This window comes from Doryrhamphus excisus, linkage group LG9 (genome assembly GCF_037039965.1).
Source record: "Doryrhamphus excisus strain RoL-2023G ecotype Guam linkage group LG9, RoL_Dexc_Guam_v1.1, whole genome shotgun sequence".
Classification (NCBI taxonomy): domain Eukaryota; kingdom Metazoa; phylum Chordata; class Actinopteri; order Syngnathiformes; family Syngnathidae; genus Doryrhamphus; species Doryrhamphus excisus.
The window spans coordinates 1,167,313-1,187,597 of NC_136365.1; the positions used below are offsets into that span (position 1 = coordinate 1,167,313).

At 42.1% G+C, this 20,285-nt stretch overlaps 2 protein-coding genes across 2 annotated transcripts; one reads left to right on the plus strand and one right to left on the minus strand.

Annotated features, from left to right (window-relative positions):
- The first annotated feature begins 6,774 nt into the window (after nt 1–6,774).
- Nucleotides 6,775–9,330, plus strand: LOC131128158 (keratin, type I cytoskeletal 13). Its single transcript, XM_058070760.2, has 8 exons — nt 6,775–7,267; nt 7,409–7,491; nt 7,570–7,726; nt 7,802–7,963; nt 8,051–8,176; nt 8,579–8,799; nt 8,883–8,896; nt 8,978–9,330. Exons 1-8 carry the CDS (start codon nt 6,848–6,850, stop codon nt 9,025–9,027), a joined length of 1,233 nt encoding a protein of 410 aa, XP_057926743.2. The 5' UTR covers nt 6,775–6,847; the 3' UTR covers nt 9,028–9,330.
- Nucleotides 9,331–13,783: 4,453 nt separating this feature from the next.
- On the minus strand, nt 13,784–20,038 carry smap1 (small ArfGAP 1). Its single transcript, XM_058070748.2, has 10 exons — nt 19,743–20,038; nt 19,260–19,393; nt 18,277–18,362; nt 17,922–17,997; nt 17,773–17,838; nt 17,609–17,687; nt 16,076–16,206; nt 15,683–15,896; nt 14,907–15,244; nt 13,784–14,470 (listed from the first exon to the last, which is right to left on the minus strand). The coding sequence occupies exons 1-10, from the start codon at nt 19,858–19,860 to the stop codon at nt 14,333–14,335; spliced, it is 1,380 nt and encodes a 459-aa protein (XP_057926731.2). The 5' UTR covers nt 19,861–20,038; the 3' UTR covers nt 13,784–14,332.
- Nucleotides 20,039–20,285: the final 247 nt, after the last annotated feature.

Sequence of the window (20,285 nt, forward strand, 5' to 3'; positions counted from 1 at the left end):
TGTGGTACGTTGAGAGAAGGCTCCCGAGGAGTGATTCACTGTTCCTCCTACAGAGATGTGCTATCTCTGCTACATGGGGAACATGTGTTGAAGATACGTGAGCATGCAACAAATGACATAATTGGTGAATGGAGAAAGTCTTTTGCAATAGTACACATGCCATGTGTAATAATTTGACAGACAGCCAATGTCCCCTGTCTTTGCATTACCTGACGGATGTGACTGTTGATGCAAAAGGCAACAATGAAACTCGAAGACAATAGGTGCGATTCATGCATGTGTAGAGACACACTTCACTTGTTGCTTGGATACGAAAAACAACAGAAACTGTTTTGAGATGATGAAAACCTGAAGGTGACGGACAGGTGTGTTTTTTCCGAACTCTTGCTTTCATGCAGCTGCGAGAACTCAATGGATAGAATCTTAAATTGTGTTCACTGGACAGGTTAAAATCATGCTTTTAATTGGAATATGTTTTCAGTTTGTCTGTCTGTGTTGCATATATAATAACTTAGATACAACAAATAACAATAATAATTCTTTTTGTACATTCTGTATATCGCCACAAAGAAAATGGTCAGAGCACTTGTTTGGGACAATTAGCCTTCCCGGTACATTGCGTTATCATGCTAGCATTGTGTGTTAGCATTGCTAGCATGGTAACCTTAGCATACTAGCAGTTTTCTGCTATTTTCATGGCTGGACACACACTGTATATAAACACTTACCACTATTATGGCAGGTGTTAGCATGCTAATGTAAGCATGTTAGCATTGCTAGTATGCTAATATTAGCATAATAGCATTTTTAGCCGTTTTCATGAGTCGACACATGTATGAAAATTTTGCAATATCATGCCAGGGGTTCATGCTAACATTCAATTGTTCGCATAAGAAAAAAATCACGAATATGAGCTTAAATACACTTAGCGCTCGGTCAGGGGTCAGCAACCCATGGCTCCCGAGCCGCATATGGCTCTTCAGCCTCTTTGTTGTGGTTCCCTTTGCAATGCTCGGAATTTGTTTTAACACCCAAGTAGGAAAAATGCACGTCTTTGTAATGAGTTTTTAAAAATCCGACTTTGTGTGAGACCATGAATGTATCCTGACTGAGTGTGCTTATGTTCATATTCATGAAAATCATAAAAAACACCCAAGTTAGCATGCTAGCAATGTTAACATGTTAATGTCAGCATGCTAACACCTAGCATAATAATGTCTACCTATTAAAATTGATAAAAACATGCTAATGTTAACATGCTAATGTTAGCAAGCACAGGGGTCGGCAACCTTTACTATCTTTACTATGAAAAGAGCCATTTCAGCCCATTGCCCACTATTATCATGGTTATCATATTGGTTCAAAGTAATACTTTCCCAGAGCTATTTGACAAGCTGAGCAGGTCCTGCGGATCGCATATGCTCAAGTCCAAATCCACTCTGGAGGACTACTCATTTCCTGTTTTCTGTTCTTTCCGTCTGGAGGGATCTTATCTTGGACTAGACTTCACCTCTTCTACTAAGCACTGGGATTGTATAAAGTGAGTGGACAGAAGATATTTCACAGTCATGCAGTTTAGATTAAGTGAGCAAGAATGTTTTGTCAGATTTATGGAAAACTGTCATTGGGTGTCCAAACTTTTCCCGCCAAGGCAACATACATTTTTATCCTGCAAAAAGGCTAAAAAAATATTTTATATGTATTTAAATACAAACTTTGTGTTGGTTTTGTGTTAGCACAGTATGGTATAGCTTAGCATAACACATAACATGGTATAACTTATCACAGCATAGCACAAAACATAGCATATACTGTATTAGCATAGCATGGCATATAACATAGCATCGCGCAACTTGGCATAGCATAGTATTGCATAGCATAGCCTAGCACAGAACATATCATAGCACAGTACATAACAACATAATGTCATGTAAGATGTAAGATAACATAACATGACACAAATTAGCATAGCATAGCGTAACATAGCATATCATAGTTTAGCATAGCATATACTGTATTAGCATAGCATATAACATAGCATCACGCGACCTAACTTGGCATAGCATAGTATTGCATAGCATAGCCTAGCACAGCACATAGCATAGCACAGTACATAACAACATAATGTCATGCAAGATGTAGGATAACATAACATGACACAAATTAGCATAGCATAGCGTAACATAGCATATCATAGTGTAGCATAGCATATACTGTATTAGCATAGCACGGCATATAACATAGCATCGCGCACCCTAACTTGGTATAGCATAGTATTGCATAGCATAGCCTAGCATAGCACATAGCATAGCACAGTACATAACAACATAATGTCATGCAAGATGTAGGATAACATAACATGACACAAATTAGCATAGCATAGCGTAACATAGCATATCATAGTGTAGCATAGCATATACTGTATTAGCATAGCACAGCATATAACATAGCATCGCGCACCCTAACTTGGTATAGCATAGTATTGCATAGCATAGCCTAGCATAGCACATAGCATAGCACAGTACATAACAACATAATGTCATGCAAGATGTAGGATAACATAACATAACACAAATTAGCATAGCATAGCGTAACATAGCATATCATAGTGTAGCATAGCATATACTGTATTAGCATAGCACGGCATATAACATAGCATCGCGCACCCTAACTTGGTATAGCATAGTATTGCATAGCATAGCCTAGCGTAGCACATAGCATAGCACAGTACATAACAACATAATGTCATGTAAGATGTAAGATAACATAACATGACACAAATTAGCATAGCATAGCGTAACATAGCATATCATAGTTTAGCATAGCATATACTGTATTAGCATAGCATATACTGTATTAGCATAGCACAGCATATAACATAGCATCACGCAACCTAACTTGGCATACCATAGTATTGCATAGCATAGCCTAGCATAGCACATAGCATAGCACAGTACATAACAACATAATGTCATGTAAGATGCAAGATAACATAACATGACACAAATTAGCATAGCATAGCGTAACATAGCATATCATAGTTTAGCATAGCATATACTGTATTAGCATAGCATAGCATATAACATAGCATCGCGCAACCTAACTTGGCATAGCATAGAATTGCATAGCATAGCATAGCACAGTACATAACAAAATAATGTCATGTAAGATGTACGATAACATGACACAAATTAGCATAGCATAGCTTAACATAGCATATCATAGTTTAGCATAGCACAGTACTGCATAGCATAACACAAAGTAGTTTATTTTGTAAAACGGCAATTTTTTTTTATGTATATAGAGAAAAAAGGCGAGTATATTATTGTTTATACATATGTTTGTTTTGTTTAATTACATTTCTAGAATCTCCACGGGCCAATAAAAAAAAAACAAGGTGCAGCAAAGGGCCCCCGGGACAGATTTTGTATGTTCCTGAGCAAGACAGTGTGTGTTCAGATTTAGGTTTACTGGTAGTGGAAGGTTAGCAATCTTTTTCTGCTATTGTGTCATACAGACTTTGCTCTAAATTCTTCTTAACTTGAGTATGAGTCTAAAGTTCCTTTGAGAATGTTGCGCCATCTGTGCACACACACACACACACACACACACACACACTCAGATACACTCATACGGTGCACAGTTAGTGTACTTAAAATATGCAAAACACTAAAAATAAGTAAGTGTGGGGGAGATTAAGTCACTGAAAAGTGTGAGTCACTTGAAACACGTCCACTTTCCATGTTGCCTCAACGCAGAGTCAATACATGGACTGTTTGAGTCTGACAAAACATGCTGCAGGTCTTGTGTTGCAAGCCAAGGGGCCCCTCTTTCCACAAACGGGACACCAAGCAGCATCTCCCACTGTCCTCCTTTTCTTCTGCTTCACCCTTTTTGTTTGTTCTGAATGAAGGTGTCACCGTGACGGGGGGGGGGGGGGGGGGGGGGGTTGCCTCTGGACGTTTTTCTCGAGATGAGTAGAGACAAGACTGCTGAAACAACACATGGCTGTTTCAAGGCTGCACAAATAAACTTGAATGTGAGACATCTTGAAAGTACTAAAACACGGTTATCTAATTCAATACTGCATTTGTGCTGCTACATCTAACACTTTGTTATTGTATCTGAATGCAATGGATGAGAGTGTGAATGGTTGTTTGTCTATATGTGCCCTTTCATGGGCTGGCAACCAGTCCAGGGTGTACCCCGCCTCTCGCCCAAAGTCAGCTGGCATAGGCTCCAGCATACCCCCACTCTTTTGAATCCTTGTTTTGAGAAGCCTAACTCTTTTACATAAGTGGCCCTAGTAACTAAGTGGAACTCCATTCCTCATCAGTGAAACCCGACCATGAGAGGAAAGTCACTGGTGATGTACTACACTGCTGATGGGGGTGTCATCCAACTTCATGTCAAAAAATCCGAACTATCCTTTTAAAGTATAAAACACAGTAGCTACTCACCACTAATGAATGATAAATGGTAAAACCATCAATGAATCCGAGGCACGTATACAACTATGGTGCATTCAAGGCCTACCGAACAAGTGGTAATGGATTTATTTCATTTGAACATGCATCAGATTCCAATTGAGTGCATCCCATAATCAGTTCCCAGTTCCACATGTCCAAAAGGAGTAGGAAGAAGCAAAGCTTCAAAGCTCCGGTACTTTTACAATCAGTAACTGTTACATTTGTTCACTTCCTGCTTTTCCTAATTTATTTTCCTTCACCCTTTCAATGTCTACACCGTCTATTTGTATTTGCTGGTACGTGTCCTTTCTGCTGTTAACAAACAGCATGATTTTAGTTTTACTTAGGTTCAAACAGCATGATTTAGTTTTACTTAGGTTCAAACAGCATGATTTTAGTTTTACTTAGGTTCAAACAGCATGATTTTAGTTTTACTCAGGTCCAAACAGCATGAATTTAGTTTTACTTAGGTTCAAACAGCATAATTATAGTTTTACTTAGGTTCAAACAGCATGATTTTAGTTTTACTTACGTCCAAACAGCATGATTTTAGTTTTACTTAGGTTCAAAAAGCATGATTTTAGTTTTACTTAGGTCCAAACAGCATGATTTTAGTTTTACTTAGGTCCAAACAGCATGATTATAGTTTTACTTAGGTCCAAACAGCATGATTTTAGTTTTACTTAGGTTCAAACAGCATGATTTTAGATTTACTTACATCCAAACAGCATGATTTTAGTTTTACTCAGGTTCAAACAGCATGATTTTAGTTTTACTTAGGTCCAAACAGCATGATTATAGTTTTACTTAGGTTCAAACAGCATGATTTTAGTTTTACTTAGGTTCAAACAGCATGATTTTAGTTTTACTTAGGTTCAAACAGCATGATTTTAGTTTTACTTAGGTTCAAACAGCATGATTTTAGTTTTACTCAGGTTCAAACAGCATGATTTTAGTTTTACTTAGGTTCAAACAGCATGATTTTAGTTTTACTTAGGTTCAAACAGCATGATTTTAGTTTTACTTAGGTTCAAACAGCATGATTTTAGTTTTACTTAGGTTCAAACAGCATGATTTTAGTTTTACTCAGGTTCAAACAGCATGATTTTAGTTTTACTTAGGTTCAAACAACATGATTTTAGTTTTACTTCAAGGACAATCTTGTCTTATCATCAAACCATCTTTTTACTGTAAACATTTCTTCTCTGACCTTTCTAATGATTTCGTCTGTATTCCCTCCTGGGTAAATGCAATTACTATTTGGGGGATAAAAAAAAATTGACCCGCTATATGAAAATTTGAATGCTGAATCACGAATGTGTGTACCATGCAGCAGTAGATGCAAGTATATGACAATATTGACAATATTCGACTTCTGTTTGTTTGAACTCCACCTTTATGTGTCCACTAAAAGAGAGACAATATGTTCCTTTCTGAAATGTTTGTTCACCACGTTGGTGCTGTTGGTCGTCCAGCACCAAATGAAATCCCTCCACCGTTAGCAGTCCGGTTAAATGAAACATATCAGTGAAACATCTCTCAGCAGTCCAGCAGGACCCAACCCTGCTTGTACATGAACAACATAAGAAGCATGAGTCATTTCTCCTTGTGGCTTAGAGGTGACGACCCTGAAAGCCTCTCCCATCTGCACCAGCAGGGAGAAGTTGGCCCAGAGCCCAAAAGTGAGATAAGGAGGTACAGACACACACAGAAAGGACACACAATACACATAGTTTCCTGCCAAAAACAGGCTGTAACAGAGGCCAGAGTCACACAGGGGAGAATCTACACACATGTGAACACACACAGGAACCGAGAGGGGATGTTGAGTGTGATATGGAAACAATGGAGCGCAGATTCCTTTTTCGTGCCGTCGTCAATAAGTACCGATCTTGTAACTAAGCCAACGTCCCGGAGATACGATGAGTTACAAACATGAGTTACATACCAAGTGCTTGATGTAACAGTAACTCACATTTGCATGCGACTATTCAAACTAGGATGAAGAAGACCAGACAAGCAGGTATTTTAGATTAGCATGTAGAAATGATAGAGGTGGTACACACACACACACACACACACTCTCTAACATGAACACAAAAGTAGAAACACACACATTCCACCAGAGTGCCCTCATAGGGGGGGAGAGGGAAAAATCCTAGTCCTTAAAGGAAAACAAATGGTGGGTCTGTCAAGCCAGTGGAGATCTTGCAGAGGAAAACTCCCTCTTCCCCCTCCCTCCCTCCCTCCCTCCCTCCCCCCAGCCTGGCCCGCCCCAGGACCAGTACTATATCTACAGCCTGCTTCCCTCCGCCAAACTCCACTCCTGGTTCAAGCCCCTTAACTCCTCTCGTCTCCCGTCTTGAAGACTCTCAGCCATGCAGACCAGCTACAGCATCACCAGCGGGCCGACCATGATGAGCCGGCAGAGCTACAGTTACTCCACCAGAACCGCCCCGAGGGCTCAGAGCTTGTCCGGACTCAGCCTGGGGGGCCAACGCATCTCTTCTTCCACCATGCGCACCGTCTCGTCTGGCTTCGGCGGTGGCTACGGAGCCGGAGCAGGCACTTTCGACCTGTCTCACGCCTTGGACCAGAACGCCATTCAGCTGAATGAAAAGGCCACCATGCAGAACCTGAACGACCGTCTGGCGTCCTACTTGGAGAAGGTGCGCTCTCTGGAGGCTGCCAACGCCAAGCTGGAGAAGCAGATCAGAGAGTACTACGAGCAGAAGGGCCCTGCGGCCGAGAGGGACTACAGCAACTACTGGGCGATCATCAACGACCTGAAGGACAAGGTATTTCTGCTCTGCTGTTAATCATTACAAAGGTATCCAAATGTTGATCTAGAACCCTTAATCTGGATTCAAATGTAAAATCCAGATACAGAGACTTCCTTTATGAAGTGACCAACTCCTAGGTTGTTCTTCCCAATTAAGATCATGGCTGCCACCATCGGCAACGCTAACATCCTCCTCCAGATTGACAACTCCAAGCTGGCTGCTGATGACTTCAGAACCAAGTAAGCCGATATTTCTGTTTGCTTAAGCAGTTAGCATTAGCCTTGTCTCATGCTGCCATCTTCTCCAAAATCCAACAGATATGAACATGAGCTGATGATGCGCCAATCTGTCGAGGCCGACATCGCCAACTTGCGCCGCCTGCTTGACCAAACCACTCTGACCAAAGCTGACCTGGAGATGCAGATCGAGGGTCTGCAAGACGAGCTGGCGTACCTCAAGAAGAATCACATCGAGGTACCAGAAGCTTGATACGTCCTTCAGCCCTAAAACGGATGTTTCAAATGTTTTGAAACTGGTTTTGATGTTCAGGAGCTGGCAGCGCTGCGATCGCAGCTCTCCGGAACAGTCAACGTGGAGGTCGACGCCGCACCCCAACAGGACCTCAACAAAATCCTGGAGGAGATCCGCGCCCAGTACGAGGCTATCACCGACAAACACCGCCGCGACCAGGAGGCCTGGTTTAATGAGAAGGTAAACCAAATCCAAAAACCAAGCCCAAAAACCCACACCTTTAATGAAACCGATTCTACAAAGAGATCTCATATTGTCTCTTTGTAGTCGGCCACCTTGACGAAGGAGGTCACCATCAGCACAGAGTCCATCCAGACGTCAAAGACAGAGATCGGGGACTTGAGACGTACGCTGCAGGGTCTGGAGATCGAGCTGCAGTCCCAGCTCAGCATGGTGAGAGACAAAATCCAGACCGCCTCACAATGTGGCCTTATATGAGCAAACCTCACAGATGCAGATAGGGTAGACAAGGGGGGGGGGTTGCTGAAGAATGTGTTCGGGGGGGGTTGGTGGGAGATGAAAACATTTCACAGACGTCCGCTCAGATTGTGGTAGACATGAAAGCGCTGGAATAAAAAGGAATCCAGAACACCATGGTCTTGTAAACCCAAAAGGTCACCAATACTCGAGTTGGTGACCAAAGAAGATGTCAGTCATCACAACACGGTGACAGTTTGAGACCCAATCCAGGGCGTGGCAGGCAGCCGTGATTTACTACTCTGAGTTTTTATGACCATCCAATTTGTCAATACTGCAATAAAACGCATTCTTCTTCTGCTTTTCACGCCAACATAGAAAGGGGCGCTGGAGAACACGTTGGCGGAGACGGAAGCTCGCTACAGCGCCATGCTCGCCGGCTTCCAGAACACCATCAACATGCTGGAGGGAGAGTTAGCCAACGTGCGTGCCAGCATTGAGCAGCAGGGCCAGGACTACAGGATGCTGCTGGACATCAAGACCAGGCTGGAGCAGGAGATCGCCACCTACAGGAGCCTGCTGGATTCCGAAGAGTCCAGGTAGAAGGAGGGGACATGTTTGTACGAGAACATTTAAATCACCTCTGTTCATTCTTGTTTCTTTCCTGTTCTTCTTGTTTCAGGCCAATCGGCTCAGGTGAGTGATGATGCCTGTCAGTCATGCGTCATACCTACTTAGAAACACGGTTCATGTTTTTCTTCTTGTTCTTCTTCACAGGGACCACGAAGACCACAGTCACATCCACCACTGTGCGCACTTCCAGCTAAACGGCCTGCAGGATGGTCTACACATGCACACACACACACACACACACATCGACTAATAAAAGCTGTTACACCCGATAAGCGAAGCTACGTCGAAAAAGAGGAGATGTTTGATAATAAAAGGAGAAGAAAAGGTGGATGTCATGTTGAAAGGGGGAAAATCCTGCTCTCTTCCAAATTGCTGCCTTGCTTCGGTGATTTTTAAACACACCTTTCACATCATGAGGAGCACCCCCCCCCCCCCCCCCATGAAGAAGAGTCTGTAAGTGTGTGTTTGCATGTCGGAAAAATAAACCTGCAAGTGAACATCTTTTTTTTTGTTTTTTTGGTGTCTTCTTTATGAGTCTTTTCCTTAATGACATGGCTGTGTTTATGCGGTTGTCATGGCGACAGAGTACAATCACCGACGTGGGGGTACGGGGCTGGTGGAAATCTGTGTTATGTAAGGATGATGTTGTCAGGAAAGGGTGAACAAAGGTAGCAGTGTAAGCCACGTTCAGGTTGAACAATTAACCGTAAAAAAAATGTCAGCCATGAAATAAGGCGACTGACCATTTGGTTTACTCACAGAGGTTCTTTCACGGGACACGCCCAAATGACTGACTAATCTTTGCCCCGGGGGCTGTCAAAACTCTCACATGAAGTCCTGTTACCTAGCAACAAGAACACACATACGGACACAGGCAATGCAAACACTGATAAAACGCACAAAGTTGTTCAATTCCAATATGGCTACTGCACTTTGGACCTTGTTGTACTACATGAGCTGAGCAGTAAAATCCTACGAGGTGCGTACATTTCTCCAACAATGGTGTCATGTTTGCTTTGGACACACAGAGATTACACAGAGGGTGGAACCGCTAAAGCCAACCAATGCCGAGAAGCTTCACAGGCCCATATTTGGATCCGTGTGGCCGTGCATGAACGTCTCCAGCACCCTGGTACATCCACAGCTTGGGGAAAGGCCAAGCTCACAATAGGACAAGTTGATTATTTATTACAGTAAAACACATTTTTACAGTTTGGAAAATTAAATATGAATGACCTACCATACTGTATATCAGGGGTCTCAAACACGCGGGCCGCGGGCCAAATGTGGACCGCAGGACACTAGTTTGAGGCCCCCGCCTTGATGTGAAAGTTTAATGTAAAGTTTGATATGGATGCTGTATGGTATCATGTACCCAGAAAAAAAATATTACGTTTGATTCATGTTCATGTTAAAGGTTAAATAACTGTTAATAGTTATCCTCCCTATCCGTGTGGAAGTGGTAAGTTTTTGGCTATTTAAGTTTAAAGGAAATAACTTGAAGGCTATCGTTTAGGTCGCTAGCTCTCTAGTTTGCGAGTTAGCATGTGTCTCAAGACCCTGCAGTTGCGCAATATGTTGTAAATAAAAAGAGTATAAATGTGACTATAGTCGTGTTTTGTCATGTCTACAGGGCTCTAATTATGCTTTGTTCATTTTAATCTGAAAAAAAATCATTTGTCTACCCACCAACTATATGTGCTTTCTTAAGTTTTTATTATTTGCCGTTTTATTATTATTATTATATTTATTTATTACTGATTGATTGATTTTCTTTATTCTTGATCTTATTTTGTGTAGAAAAAAAAGTAAGATATTTGAGAACAGTGGAATGTTTTATCAGAGCTTTTATTGTAGAAAATCGGAACCAAAGCAAAGTTTATTAATTTTTCTGTTTTTAATAAATTAGTTTTTTTTTTTTTGGAAAACCTGATGCGGCCCAGCCTCGCCCAGACCCTAAATAGAAGAAATCTGAATCTAAGTATAAACCCACTTAAATGCAGACTCAAGATGTGGCAAGTGAGAATTACACAATAATATAAATCACATACTTGACCGTGCACAGTATCTACTCGCTAGCCTTTGAACTCCTCGTTAGCAGACTTTATGACTTTATAAAGCAACAATCTAGCTGTTTACATTCCGTCTAAGAAGAGGCTGATCAAGGCGCCGCAGCAGGCCGGCTTGCAATCAGGACATTACTGGTTTTGGGAAAACTTGGAGAGATACGGAATCCTGAGTTGCTCCTGCTGTTGTTGCATTCAGTGTCAATTTCCCACGAGTTTATGCTGAATTTGCACATTTCCTGATCAAAGACATGGTGGTCATTTGGTGGTAATTTCTGTGTGAATACTGCATGATTATTTATGCAATGTAGGTATATATAATAAGTGGCTTTTTGGGCCTCTAATGGTTGCCAGTCTAGTTCTGAAATGCGATCATAAGAAATAGGTTATCTGCTACTACACAAGTGAACTTGATAGCAAGAGAGATAAAAACGCTTTGATTAGTAGTTGCTTTGTTGTTTGAATCCAGATAAAGAAAAAAGACAGGAAGCTGTGTCAAGCTGTGCCATGTTAAGACGGCCCGCCATGTAAAGCGGCCTTGAGGCAGCACAGACACAGATATATTAATAATTCCATATTGGGAAACACCCACAAAAATAGATCAATGTATATTGGGAAACAGTAATACCAACAACCATCATAAGACCCATTTGTAGCCAATCATGAGCTAACACATCTGAAATTACACTAGACCATTAATTAATGTAACAGTCTGACTAATAATACTAAACTCATCACACAGCAACTTAACACTCATAGGGGTATACCTAATAAATATACAAATATATTCATTCATTCATTCATTTTCTACCGCTTTTCCTCACGAGGGTCGGGGGGGGGGGCTGGAGCCTATAACAGCTGTCTTCGGGCGAGAGGCGGGGTACAGCCAATCACAGGGCACATATAGACAAACAACCATTCACACTCACATTCATACCTATGGACAATTTGGAGTGGCTAATTAACCTAGCATGTTTTTGGAATGTGGGAGGAAACCGGAGTACCAGGAGAAAACCCACGCATGCACGGGGAGAACATGCAAACTCCACACAGAGATAGCCGAGGGTGGAATTGAACCCTGGTCTCCTAGCTGTGAGGTCTGCGCGCTAACCACTTTTGTTTGAGCAACACATTTTATTGGAGGACAAGCAGCATAGAAAATGGTGGATGACACTGCAATACTGCCTCTGTCCATCAGAGGAAGCCAGAGGAGCCCAGAAGGAGGCTGACGTCATTGCAGCGCCCCAATGAATGCGTTGCTCGGACATAATGCATTATAGGAAAACTTTTTTTTAAAGTTTTTTTTATTCAAACTTGTATTGGTACATGTTTGTATATTTCCGAGGGTACCTTTTAAATGTAAAATTGCTGTGTTCTGACGAGATTAGAATTTCCTGTATCATCTATATTACATTGGCTCCCAGTGGAGTACTATAGTAAGTTAATTTTAATAAAATACTCCATAAATGTCAAATAGTGTACAGGGTAAATCTGCATTCTTCACCTCTTGGCCAGGTCAGATTCCACAGCCTCGTTCCCGGGCCACACCTACTTTGTTGTAATTGGTCAGAGGTTCAGCTCCAGTCTCACACCACTGATCAGAGCTGCATAGAAACACGCCCCACGGCGGGGGAAAAAAAAAGTTTGAAGCAGAAAAACTCACTGCTTTGCAAACTGTCAATGTGGAATTTTTAGCTAATTAAAGCTAAGAACTCATATCAGTCACATACTTAATTACGCATCGGTCATGCCTGGCAAAGATGAACCTAAGCTTGAAGTCAGCATCAGGAGGAATGTCTCAAGGTCAGAAATGGAGCATTCTTGGCATGGCCAGAGCCGTGTTAGCGTTGACACACCACTTGAGAGGAATGCCTAACCTCTTTGCAAATGCACTGTGGCAGCAAACCTCACTGTGAAACTTTGCAAGTTAATAAATGGACCACAACACAATTTGGGCTTTTAGGGCTGACTGGGCAATGCAGGCTGGATGGTGGGTGCCGGTTTTACAGGTAGGACGGGTTTCAGGTGTAAGGACCAAGACAGACCTACATGGGCAGGGCTGGCTCTGCTTGTAAAAGCTTTAATAGATTTCATACACAATGCATGCTATCAATAAACACAATGTTTACACAAAGGAAGGGTTGGATCGCACAGCATTCCACATCCACCTGTTAAAGCCTTCGCCGGGGCGGATTTTGTTTGCTCTGGAACATATCCCAGTATGAGCTGGGTGGAGAAACATAGATGTACTTAGAAGTATTTACCGCCTTTTGTTCTGATAAACTTGACTTTGTGGTCCACATTTTCCCTGTGAAATACTGTATGTTGCATGGGTCTGATTTCCCAAAATGTCAGTGTGAACGTGCTGCACAACTATAAAAACAAAGAAAAAACAGCTTAGCTTAGCTCAATAGCATTTTTGAAATGCAGTAGGTGCACATGCACGATGTACATAGGACCCCATACCTTTATAATGGTAAGCATAACACATTGCTGTCAGAGGTATTCACTGAACAATTATTATAGTGGTTGCAATTAGCAATTAGTGTGGAAGTGGTAGAAATAGTATTTTAGAAAAACACATGTAGCACATTTAACTTCACCGGTGAACTTGTAGTTTATGATACTCCCTCAAGAAATGGCAGGAGGTCACACACCCAAGTAAAAGTAGTTAAAGCCACGGCCCCCCTTTTTAAAGTTAATGCAACACTGCCATCAAGTGCTGGTTTCTGAGGCGTCAGCATGGCTTTTTTTTTAAAGTGCCTTTTACTAAATGGCTTTATTTCATTATCTTGTGGCTCAATAGCACTCTCAGTTTCTCTCAGCCTTTGCTTGATGATGCAGATTGTAGCTCATACTCTCCATTCAAACTGTTTAGTCAGCAAAAATGACATACAAAGCTATTTATTAGGTCTTTATTTTTATGGGGAACCACAGGTACTTTAAAAGGTTACAGCGCTGTACACTTGGGAGAAATACAGACAGACTGTATTAGTCTCATCTTCTCCCGTTAAATACTATTCATTTAAATGTTCTATAATCTTATAATGATACAGTGATACAATAAAAGTTTGTGTAGCTGGTCCTGCACTTTTTCTGATATGTCGATATCATTTTTGTTGGGACTGTTATTTCCTTGTATTTGTTTTCCAAGAAGGAAGATAAAAGTTATGCTCAAAAATCAATACGACAGGCAGAAACTGCCAGGCTGTACTCCTGTTCAACTCCCCGTCCACTCACACAATAGAGAGAAAGAGAGACAGAGAGAAAGAAGGGAGGGGGGTAGAGATAAAACTTTCATGTTCTTGAAGGCTGGTCCATCATCATGGAAATAGACGTGAGTTCGTAGGGAGGTACAGAGAAGCCCAAAGTGGTATTTTGCACGTCCTGCAACCACCGCTTTTCCCCTGCAACCATCCATCTCTCGGAAAGCTCACTTCCATAGCTGCGTGCTGAGGGTCTGGCTGGATCCAGGCACGGCTTCCCAGCCGCCCATCGCTGATGAGGGCTGACCGAAGGCCATGTGTCCGGCCGCACCGTTTAGATGCAACCCTGACATCTGCTGGCTCATCTGAGGGTGGCAGACACATCACAAGTCAACACAGGAAATGAGAAAAAAAAAACATGGACTTCAACTCCGACAATCAATCTATTATATCATAACTCCTAATCCAACATCCAACTGCACATACTCATAGTAACCTGCGAGAGGTCAGCAGTTTTGATGTTTAAAATACATGACTTTTACCCTTTGACTTTTTTGGCACACTAAACTCCATTTACAGTGTCATGTCTGCCCTCTAGTGGTCAGAATTTCCACTGTAGCTTGACAAGCACTCCAAAATCAAGCCAGTCTGTGTACAGTAGATCCCCACTTTTCAAATGCCAAAAAAAGCGCCCACACAAATGTCTCTGTTTGACACAGCACCAAACTTTCGGACAAAAAAAATATAATTTTGAAATTCTAATGGATTCTAAGTGATTTCATTGGGTTATAGTAGTGATACCTGGGCCATGTTCCACTGAGCTTGTTGACCAGGCTGGATGGCGTACATGCCCTGAGCAGGCACCATGCCTGCAGGCATCGCGCCGCCATGTGGCGCCATCATTCTGGGGGCCATGCCCATCACGCCGCTAGCAGGGGCATTGCCCATGAAGCCGTTGGGCACTGTCATCCCAACCATCATTCCCGGACTGGGCCCCATCATGGCCGTCCCGCTCTGTGCCATCATGGCACCCATGACGGTTGTAGGCGGCATGGCCGTGCCCATGGCGGGGAAAGCCTGGTAACCGGCAGTTGTCTGGACGGGAAACTGCATCTGAGAGGGGCCCATGAACATGCCGGCTGATAGGAGGAGGAGACATGGAAGAGAGAAGACATAATAATGTTCATGTACTGTGATGTTCAGGGTGTTCAGATTTGCGGGGCATAAAGTCCCGTAGAGATGCAGGAACTTGTACTTTCTCATTCTGGCTTCAGCTGCCGGTACCTACATCTGTACAACTTAGCTAACCAGGTTACTACCTGTTATGTTCCAAATATGCAAATAATCATTGTATTGTCTTTTAAATTGCCTTTGTCTACCTTTTGGTTAATGACCACTGTTCCAACTTGGCTACAGGTGTAACTTAAGAAAACCATAGCTCAGCAGGTGAAAAACACCGGTCCTCAACTTTTTTTTTTGTATCTACCACCTTTCATAATAGACGCCGAAATAATCCACCAAGTGAAAATAAAGACTCGGCATAATGAACGTAAGAGTAGGTGAAACCTTTGTCTTACCAGCAGGAGCCTGCTGCGGCATACTGTTGGTTCCATACAGTGACAAAATGGAGTCCTTGGACAGCGGCTTCTTTGCACTGTCGTCCGTCTTAGTTGTGTTGCTGCTGTTGTCGCTAAACAGGTCAAGGTCACCCTGCGCTGACCCTGACACAGCGCCACCCAGTGCTGCTGCTGGGGTTTGTGTGGGAGTTCCTGCCACGCTGCTGGAGCTCGCCTACGAGGAGGAAGACCATGACTCTAACCGATATTGATGCTGAGGGCGAACTGATGGAGTGTAACGATGAATTGACATTTAACGACTCCGGTTACATTATACGGGAACTGGAGAGCTGGGGAAAAGGATGTGTGACTGAGTGGGGTAATGTGGACAGTTCACAATATTCTTGGCTCTACCTGAGGAAACAGAGCTGCTGGCGTGGATGACGGTAGGGGGTTGGACACCATAGGACCAAATATGTCCAGATCGTTATTGTTCTGGCTGGTGCTCGTGATACCATTGTTGCTTGGTGCAGCTGCCGGTGTGTCTACCACAGAAAAACACAAAAGTATTTTTTTACCGTTTGAGAATAAGCACACAAGTTGAATATCACTTACAACAAAATTCAGTGCAGTAATTAGGGTTGGGCATCGACTGGGGCAAAATTCAGATTCTGGATCATTAAAATATTTTTATTTCCATTCATAGTTTTGATGTCCACTTTGACCACCAGAAGAAATAGCTGCAAACAGCTAGGAGAACCGAGTTCGATTCCACTCTCGGGCATCTCTGTGTGGAGTTTGCATGTTCTCCCCGTGCATGCGTGGGTTTTCTCCGGGTACTCCGGTTTCCTCCCACATTCCAAAAACATGCTAGGTTAATTGTCCACAGGTATGAATGTGAGTGTGAATGGTTGTTTGTCTATATGTGCCCTGTGATTGGCTGGCCACCGGTCCAGAGTGTACCCCGCCTCTCGCCTGAAGACAGCTGGGATAGGCTCCAGCACCCCTGCGACTCTTGTGACGATAAGCGGTAGAAAATGAAAAGAATTAATATTTATTATATTTATAATGTCGCAACATAACACCAGAAAATATTTAATATATTGTTATTGTATTAATATTTTTTACAAATTTAACTATTTACAATTTCACATTTATAACTGAACTGTATAACCTCCTCCACACAACGTGGGAGATGCAGGCCGAAGTTTTCTAAAAATGCACTTCTGCCACCTTATGGTTGTTTTATTCGGCTTCACCCTGCATCAAACATGCTCTCTTTTATTGTGGAGTTGCATCATCACCTCTTGGCACCTCTCACGCAAAAAAGGTAGGATGAATAAATACGTCTTTGGTAGCAAATGAGTTAATGCTCACACATTCATGGTGTGGAAATAACAAGAGTACCTCATATTTTTGAAGCGTTACATTGGACTTCCTCGAAGCAATCAGAATCAAGGAAGTCAAACAATGAATGAATGAATGTCTCATTCAATGTAACCTAAAGTTTCAAGATGCCTGCAGATGTGGAAGTTGTGTGTAAATAAAGGATGGGGGTTACGGCGAACTAAATACGGGTGACTTGTCTTGTCAAAAAGTCTACTTGAGTGACTTCAAAGTGACTCGGTCTTGTTTGCCACATTGAAACACTTCACAAAAAAAAAAGTCACAAGTCAGCAACAAGTGTAAGCGTCAGAGACTGAGTCAGCAACTTCAACTTCCTGCCAGAAATATCCTCTCTGATTCACTTGTACAACATTTGGGGCGCATTTTTGACCATTTCATGTATGAAGTGTGATTAGATAGTGATTCACAAAAATAGCGAAGTGGTCGGTGACTGCGGTGCATATTGCTACACTGATTATCCACCTCATATCAAACTTAACATACCATTTTACAAGCAACACATCACAATCTTCACGGAAAAGGAGCACCATGGATACTCACCAAGTCCTAGTAGGTTCACAGAAGGTTCTGATGTCTTAACTGGGCTGATTTTGGGGACTGGCTTAGACTCTTCATTTTTCTAAATATACAAATACACACAGTTGATTAGTGGGGGATACGCGTCACTGATGAAAGCTGAGAAGGCCGTGTGTGTGAATGTGTACCTTGGTGTAAGATGACACCTTACTTCCTCGCTCCGTCTCCTTCTCTTTCTTATTGCACTCTTTAGGCTGAGAAAACAAACACAAGTCATATTAATCCAGAAAACAGAAGCCATGGAAAATATTGTAAACAAAAATAAAAGAGAACATACACTGCCTCCATTGGTCACATTCTTACTGTAGTATTTCTTCTTCTCATATTTATCCCTGATGAAGAATTCCACTGCTCTGAGGTCGGAATTAAGGCAAAATCAGTAAATACACACATTGGCCATTATATAATGTACACAATCATATGAGGTTACATACAAAAGCAATTTAGAGGTGCATGGATTACAATTTTTCAATTGACTGCTAGCAACATACTGAAAGGTCTTAATAAAAATACACTATCAGTATATGAATATTATCGACTGTCCTTGGGTTCTACAGGTATAGAAAATGTTGTGGCCAGTGGCTTTATGGACAGAATGCTGCTTTCAGGTATCTGCGGACAGTGAAGGATACTGGTCTGTTTGAGGTCTTCTAAAGTTTTCTGGAAGGTTGGCTTCGTAACGTTGCCTGGCCTTGGTGTTTCCCATGTCCTGTATACTCTAAGAAAAGAGAACACGGATGAGACATAATTTTCACACATGGATTGTCCACCATGTAGACCACAACTGAACCCCACTGAGAATGTTTGGAGTGTGCAGACGGTTGTACAGCAACTGTAACACGGGTACGAACCGGGTTATGTTTTGAGTTTCATCTTAAAATCGGCAATAAAGTACAGCTGTTTCACTGTGTAACTCATTCGAAGATGGGGTCGCTATTTAGGGCACAAAGACGAGAACCGGACTTGACAAAGTAAATTGGTAGCCACCATCACGGTACCGTTAACACTGTTTGGGGCATTTAGGCTAATTGACAGGCGGCGTTTTTTGGTTCTAATGTTTGTTTGTTTTTTTACTAATTTTAAGCATTTGCATCATAGCCAATTACATAAATTTGGTCATTGCGTCATAATGTCCCCCACTAACACGACAAATTGATTGCAGTCAGAAATGAATGCAACTCTGGATGCATGTAAATATTGTGACATTAAAGAAGCTTGTGAAAACTACGCCACAGTGAATGTGTCCTGTAAACAAAGCTAAAGGAGGTCCACTCCAAAGAAATATTTTTGGCCAGGCACAATACTGTCTGTATTAATACTTCACTTAAAATCCATTATACAAACACCAATACTACAGAACATCCATCAAATCCGACATTTATGGCCAGGTGTGTGTTTTAAGTGTTTGTGTGCACTGTGGAGCAACATTATCCTCAATGGTAATTCAACCTCACATGGGGAGAATGAAGTAGTTATTAAGTAAATACAACACCATAATTGACGTTTACAGCATGTTCCTGCATTTTTGCACAGCATTGTGGGAATTGCAGTATCTCTACGTTATAATCAAATATGAGGGAGTGAAATCGTGTTTTTGTTTTTAAAGAAACACTACCTGAATTTGATCTGAAGTCCATTGGTCCAAGTTTACCGATTTCACTCGGGATATGTGTACGCCGAGGTTCCTGTGGATGCCCGCACACCGGATGCAGATAAATACTCCCAAGTTCCAAGAAGCCCATCTCGGACCTGAGAGAAAACATCACCCAAAGGGGGATCAAACCACGCTTAAGTGAGACTATATCTCCATTTTGTTGAAAACGATAAAACCACCAGGACTTTTGTACAAGCAGACTGGCGACAGAAAGTCATTGTATATTAAAAGGGGTTAGCTTACTAGTTAGCCACTTAGTTTAGCTTTTGGGGACGTGGTGTCAGCTGACTAACTGGAGCTAGTTCCACACACTGGAGTTGGCTTGTTTAGCTAACACAGATGCTACGGTTGGTTTTACCACGTATGGGAAAGTGGGGGTAAAAAAGCCACTTTCGCTTGGAAAACTGATTAAAATAAGCAATTTTCGATGATTTAATAAAGCACCTTTCGCCTCGCAGTCGGCACAGTACTTGTTGTCTTCCTCTCGGAGCATTTTGGACAGAATGGCCTGGTGCTGCTCATTCAGTTTCTGGGCCTTCTCTCTCTCCGAGCGGGTCGTCATGTTCGCTTCTTCACTTCAATATTTCCAATTTTTAAAATAGCCACTATAATCCGTCGATGGTTAAGAAACGTTCCCAATAAAAGACCATAATCGGAAAAGCGAACACCACCGACTGGTATGAAAACACCCGGAACCGGAATCGCTTCTCCGCCCACAGGAATTCGCGAGATGACGCGGCGACCAAACGGGATTGGGCGACCGCGATGACGTCACGTGACGCACGAAATTGTCTCACGATTACGTTTTGATATTTCGGGGAAAAAGAAATATTGAAACAAGTTCACTTGTCCTAACTTGTCTGACGTAAATGTGGGTAAATTCAGCAAACATTTTTAATTGTTTAAACAAGAAACGCGATAAACATTTGCACCAACACAAAAAGAAAAACATACAGTTCATAAAATTAATTTTAAGCACAAAAATTT

Bases quoted from the DNA above. Each gene is read 5' to 3' on its own strand.
- LOC131128158 (XM_058070760.2), top strand. From the start codon at position 6,848: ATGCAGACCAGCTACAGCATCACCAGCGGGCCGACCATGATGAGCCGG. The intron at 7,268-7,408 runs GTATTTCTGCTC...TTCCCAATTAAG, and splicing joins TCAACGACCTGAAGGACAAG to ATCATGGCTGCCACCATCGG. The intron at 7,492-7,569 runs GTAAGCCGATAT...AAAATCCAACAG, and splicing joins GCTGATGACTTCAGAACCAA to ATATGAACATGAGCTGATGA.
- smap1 (XM_058070748.2), bottom strand. From the start codon at position 19,860: ATGACGACCCGCTCGGAGAGAGAGAAGGCCCAGAAACTGAATGAGCAG. The intron at 19,394-19,742 runs GTGCTTTATTAA...GTTTTCTCTCAG, and splicing joins TGCCGACTGCGAGGCGAAAG to GTCCGAGATGGGCTTCTTGG. The intron at 16,207-17,608 runs GTGAGTATCCAT...TTTCTGTGGTAG, and splicing joins TGTGAACCTACTAGGACTTG to ACACACCGGCAGCTGCACCA.